Source organism: Nicotiana tabacum, chromosome 21, assembly GCF_000715075.1.
Source record: "Nicotiana tabacum cultivar K326 chromosome 21, ASM71507v2, whole genome shotgun sequence".
Taxonomy (NCBI): Eukaryota; Viridiplantae; Streptophyta; class Magnoliopsida; order Solanales; family Solanaceae; genus Nicotiana; species Nicotiana tabacum.
This window is the reverse complement of record NC_134100.1, coordinates 36,683,759-36,689,918: the sequence shown is the minus strand read 5'-3', so window position 1 is coordinate 36,689,918 and position 6,160 is coordinate 36,683,759. Positions and strand designations below refer to the sequence as shown.

The 6,160-nt window shown below is 36.1% G+C and overlaps 1 protein-coding gene across 1 annotated transcript; it reads right to left on the bottom strand.

The window, feature by feature from the left end:
* Window positions 1–738: 738 nt before the first annotated feature.
* On the bottom strand, window positions 739–4,674 carry LOC107819218 (ribosome-binding factor PSRP1, chloroplastic-like). Its single transcript, XM_075241479.1, has 5 exons — window positions 4,115–4,674; window positions 3,600–3,743; window positions 3,240–3,506; window positions 1,357–1,465; window positions 739–1,258 (listed from the first exon to the last, which is right to left on the bottom strand). The coding sequence occupies exons 1-5, from the start codon at window positions 4,382–4,384 to the stop codon at window positions 1,131–1,133; spliced, it is 918 nt and encodes a 305-aa protein (XP_075097580.1). The 5' UTR covers window positions 4,385–4,674; the 3' UTR covers window positions 739–1,130.
* Window positions 4,675–6,160: the final 1,486 nt, after the last annotated feature.

The following is a 6,160-nucleotide window of genomic DNA, read 5'->3' as shown; positions in this document are numbered from 1 at the left end:
CCCTGTGCCTATGTTAACTTTGGCTCCTTGTACTACACAATTGTTATTTTAATATAACTAGTTTCTTTTGACCAAAAAAATAAAAATAAAATGAAAACCATGCCTTGTGTCGAAAATCATTGCAGTGGATGATAAATAATCGTAGTTATATTTGTTAATGACTTGGGAGGAAAAAACTAGTACATTATAATGATCATGTCTTAAGATAAGTGACCGTGAGTTTTTTATTGCTTGATTCTGCATTTCATTGCTTTAGGACCCTTAAATTCTCATGAGGTAACATGAATGTGGAATAATAACAGCAAATCATACGTTTTAAGAAACTCATAATCTTTGTGAGGGTCAACCTATAGCAAGCAAATGACACCTTTTATGTTACTCAATCTCTGCTAGCGTTTACTTGCGAGACAACAAAACTTATCTTCTTTATTATTTTGTTATTGTTCAAAGAACAAGTATAAACACAGGCATTGCATTCTCCAGTTCTGCAAATCACTGTTTACGCAGATATGGTCTTTATATTAGTGAATTAGCCTCTTCTATACACAGATAGAGTAAAAAAAAACTGAGACACTATTTGGTTATATAAAAGTTAATTTAACTGTTTATTAGGAAATGATAATAAATTAAAGTTTAATATAGTGACAGTATCAAGAACTTTTATGTGAATTTAACCTTGTAGAATTCTTTTATCAATTTCTATCATAACTATGTGAGAAAGAGTCCCAGACTCCGATGTACAAACAAGTGATCACGAAACATTTCAACAACACATAAGTTTTTACAAGATAAGTGTTTTGGCTCCTTACCAACAGATCCAAGACAGACATACTAGGATGTAAATTCAGTCCAGGAACATGTGCATACATTTTTTTTCTTTTTCAATTATAACTACAATCTTTACAGAAATCATAAAGGTAGAAACATCTACATTCATGTAGAAGCTCCTTTTGGGATATTGGCTCTGTGTCAACTCACATTTGCTGTTTCTGAACATTAGTAGATCCGTAAGTATGTTGCAGATGATAGGTGCAAAAACATCCTCAAGCAGAAAACCTTCTCTACAAAAGTGATCGTAATGCAAAGTAAATGTACTCGGTCACTAACTAATCACTTTTCATCAATTCCTTCTATTCTGCCATCGACGTTTCTTTCTCTAGTTCAACCTCCACAGGCTCTAACTTTGTCTTACCATCTTCCTTGGGAATAATAAGTCCATAACCCCCTGCTTTTCTTCTGTAAACAATGTTAATCTCACCTGCAGCAACACATAAAATCATAAACCAAATGAAACAAAAAATGATCAATGAAGCAAACAAAAAATTGTGTTTGAAGACTAGAGTCATTTCTCAGTACCAGTTTCCTCATTCCGAAAACCATAAAAGTCATGGTCGACATTTTCCATCTGTTCAATTGCTTCAGTGACAGTTAAAGGTGGCATATCAAAGAGCTTCTCACGAACAATCTGAACGAAAATATGAACTTAAGTGTGACATTGTGCTTAAAACATACATGAGTAGTGTTGTAGAAACATTAGCCAAAGACCCAATAAACCTATAACTAAAACATTATTATGGCTGTTTATACTCATTTAAGCGAATACTAAAAATCTTCACAATCAGATCATTATATTTCAAACGAATACTAAAAATCTTCACAATCAGATCATTATATTTCAAGTTAATTCTGTTATTGACTTGGAGCATCGTTTGGTATTGAGACTGGGGACAAGCAGTTAAAAGCACAAAAGGGGAGAAGAGTCCAACATGGTCCCTTACACCCGCACAGCAGCCATAAAGAATTTGCTCAATTAAAAGAGATGAAAGACCGTTTCAATACTTAGATAGATCTAAGGAGAAACCATGCTGTGGATAAGGAAGCTACCGAGACATTTAAGTGAAGCAGAGATTAAGAATATCTGGCTACAACACAGGCTACTCGGTTTGGGTTGAATAAAGACAACCAAGCACTTGATAGGCAGTGGGACGATTTCAAGTTTTAAAGGGAAGCTAGAGCTCTAACTTCAGTATAGAAAATGCATAGACGATGGCTTAAAGGCTCATGCACTATTAAGCCATATAGAAAGTTTTAGAACAAATCTAAAAGATTTTGATAGACACAAAATTGCTTGGAAAAGTTAAGTAGAAAGGTGCAATTATCTCAAAATTAGAACAGAAGGAAGATGAAAACTTCCAAAATTAACAGAGGCAAAAGTTGTTGAAAATTGTTGAGCACAATTGTTTGCTCGCCACTTGAATTTTATTATTATTATAAAGTAAGAACCAGCTTCGGTCTTGCAATATTTTACACTTGATTTTTCTCCTTCACTCACACACTAGCACCTCTCTTTGTTTCTCTTTTGAATTTCTCACTTGCTCTCACACTTCTCTCTTGACCACTCACTTCTTCCTTTCTTGCTTGCTTAAGCACATACAACTAAAATGAACAACCTCTATTTGTAGGTGGTGATGGAGGATCCAGTGGGGGTATTTACTACTCTATTCTAGAATTTTACCAACTACCTAATCAGGATGTTTATGGCATAGGTCTCACCTGTTAAGACTATCCGGCATTCCTAACAAATTGGAATTAAGTGCCTCTAAATGCTCTTTTTCCTCATTTCGGATTAACTCATTACATCATATTTTTTACCCCTAAATTAATTTATACAACTGCATCAAAGCACAAGCTTGAAGATTTATAGTGCTGTAAAAGCAACCAAATCTTAATTCCTAAATGTTATTTTAAATGCTTTCTAGGTGAACCATTTTACCATACAATTTTAAAAAGTTTTTTCTTCATTTAACAGGAAGCATTGAAGCGTGTAACCAAACTCTACAACACCTATCAGTTTGTTCCCTTCAAGAACCTTACTAATTTGAAGACAGTGGAATTAGAATTAAACAAACTGACACATGAAATGACTTATTTATTAACATCCCTAGGGTGTGCTACACAAATGTTATTCCACCGTTCGGTTCTAATTCCACTCCACTGTCATGGAAGAATAATAGGACGAGAGAATGACATCTGACACATGACACTTACCACTGAGGCAAAGCACATCAAAGATGTTCAACTCCGTTGAATATTAGTAATTGGGAAGATATCATATATCTCCTTGCTGTTGCTAGGAATTCAATTAACTCTAAACTAGAAAGGCCATGTCAAAGCAGTAGTAACCAATATATTGAGTGCAAGAAAAAATATTTGGCAAAACATTTAAGTCCAGAGACAACCTCAGTAACAAAGCCCTCACTTTCTTCATCTTCAACTTCCTCCTCTTGGGGAAGTGTCCCCAAATCATCTTGAACTGCCAGCAATTCTGGGTCCCTGACCTTCAGCCTGTCGAAGCCCTTCATATGCCTTCCACGGTCTGAATCCTTCTCCTTAATTTTCCGCAATTTTCGCTGTATAATTGATGATACCATATCTATACTTCCATAGACCGACTCCGCATCTTCCTCTGCACGAACCACCCCATGCTTCTTCGTGAATAAAGTAACCTATAGTTCATGAATGCCGATCAAGTAAATTTTAAACAATAACAACAATAATAAGAATCCGATATAATAAATTTTCAATTTTTTGGTGCATACTTCACATCTTCGAATCTTTGGGCCTTTTCCTAGCTCTCCACCTCGAACAGACAGCCTAACATCGACTTCCCTGACTAGATGGCTATGCTTTTGAACTGCCTTACCCAACTTGTCTTCCACATAGCTCCTCACAGCAGGCGTTAACTGTAATTGCGCTACAACAATAAGTCACCATATTTCACATTCAATAACATGTTTAAGCAAGGAAACAAGATTTCCAGTTGAACGATCAATCTGTTTAAGCTTCTAGTTTCATTGTGAAGTAACTATTGTACTTCCTAATGGGGTTCCGAATATGAGTCAAACAAGTAAGTTTTTTTGTGGTCTCAATTTACACATCAGATTCTTTAATTAAACTTACATACTTAAAAAACCTAAATAACTTACTCTAAGTCACAATTTCTATAATTAATCTGACAGAGGAGTAGACTCAAAATCAATCAACTGTGGAAACAACTATTTCAGATGACCCTAGTTCATCTTGAAGTACTTTAGGATATAAATAACAGAGTAACCTCAAGGTTTTTGCCTTGGAGAATGAGCTTGACCGAAGAGAGTGGACCATCCCAGGACATTCGAATCCCAAACGATCTTGTCCCCCTTTTCCTCATAGGAGCACTACTTTCATTGTTCTTGAAAGCTGAATTTAAAAATCCTGAACTGCTTGCTGACAATGTTAGCGACAAAGTTGAAGAAGAAGAAGTGTACGAAGAGGAACCAGGTGGGTAGCTATGGGGGCAAGGAAAAGTTGTCCCAACTGTTGGTGAAAGGGAAAGAGTCACCATTCTTGTAAATTGCACAAGGGTAGCTGCTTGAGATTTCTGGATCAATAGTAAAATATGATGTGCTGCGATGAATTCAGTTAGTATTATCTGGGTTCTTGATTAAGGATTGGAATAAGCAGAAGAGAGTAGCAATTGCAGTACTTATTGCTAGGGACTGAAGAAGAAGAGAATGCGTTATCCGATTTCAGATGATGGTTGACACGTGACCTCTGCATGATTTCTAGGTATGGTCCCCCAACCCAATTTCATTTCTCATATCCTAGTTGACGTGTCTGGGTTTGATCACAATGCAAGAAAATGGATAATACTGATCGTTATACCCATGTTGGAGGGCCCCAGCCCATCGTTGATTTTTTTTCCTTTTACCGCGCCACACGATACTTTCGCGAAGCGCTCTTTTCACTCTTGCCCCCGCAAGCAAAGAGGTTTCAGATATCAGCCGATCAAGTGAAAAAAAAAAAAAATACTTCGAGCAAATCTTTTAGAGAGCGGAGTCGTAGCGAAAGCAAGTTTTCATAGGAAAATTATCACTGTTTATGGACCCGGCCTGAGTGATCTATCTATGACCAGGATGAAATTTGGGTGAAACTAAGTGGAGGTCTAACCGATTGATGTTGAAGAATCAACACTTGAGAGACTTGCTCCGCTCAAAAGTGGGAAGAAAGAAACACTTGTTCCTTTATTATTTTATTTTGAAGATTTAACCCAAACAGCCGTCCACCCAATCTCTTAAACTTAAAATAGTCGGCGGATGTATAATATATATATATAATTCATGTACAATATATGTATAACTATGTATAATCAATGTATAATATATGTATACCGACTAGAAAAAGTAAACATTAAAACTGGACGACTATTTGTGTAACAATCCCTTTTATTTTCTTGTTTTGGAGTGCGCGTATCAAGAATTTATGCTGTAGACTTCTACATGAACTGTTGATTTAAACAAAAAAATTTCAAATAATTCAGTTGTATACACAGGCAGCAGTCCAATTATTATAGGATGGCTCGGGTTCAAGTGGAATCATAAGAAATGAGGTCAATTATCATTCCTTCTGTCACATATGTCCTCTCTACTTATGTCACTAGTGGTAAACTAATTATAGCTATTCAACGTCAAACAACCAAACATATACTTTAAGACTTCGAAGTCAAGGTCTCAATAGACAAAGAAGACCTTGGTGTTTAATCCAAAAATAGTTTTAGGAATAAATAATTAAATTTATTTTTAATGAGGTTACTAGCAATCGGCTCGAATCGAAGTCTAATTGAATGAACCGTAGAATCAAGTTAATAGTGTTGCGAATAAATTGATAAAATAAAACAAATAAACGATAAGAAGGATCTTATTGATTATCGCCGTGAGCCACAATGCTCGCAAAATAAAAAAGGTTTGCCCAGCAACAGTACAGTAGCTTTAAGTAAAACATGAGTTCAGTAGATTGTGAATGGGTATACAAGTAAATAGAATGGGGGTATTTATAGCCTAAGTATAGTATTCACATGATCATCCCACTTTCACACGTTGCTCCAAGTGGTTAATAACCGCCGAGATACTCGCCAGTTGTGGGTGAAAAATCTAGTATAGTAGGCATGAGTGTATCACTTGCATTACAGGGGCAGTTGAGGACCAAGTTAAGTTCTGGATCATGACTTCATTGGTTAGCCCTTGTAACCATTTTTGGGATGCTTTACCGAGACACGACACTTATTTCTCCGCGGAGGGGGAATTAAACCGTAAGTACTTCCTGTGAAGATCGAATTACGCCG

Bases quoted from the DNA above. Each gene is read 5' to 3' on its own strand.
- LOC107819218 (XM_075241479.1), bottom strand. From the start codon at position 4,384: ATGGTGACTCTTTCCCTTTCACCAACAGTTGGGACAACTTTTCCTTGC. The intron at 3,744-4,114 runs GTTACTCTGTTA...GCGCAATTACAG, and splicing joins TCCAAGGCAAAAACCTTGAG to TTAACGCCTGCTGTGAGGAG. The intron at 1,259-1,356 runs GTACTGAGAAAT...GTGTTGCTGCAG, and splicing joins TTTTCGGAATGAGGAAACTG to GTGAGATTAACATTGTTTAC.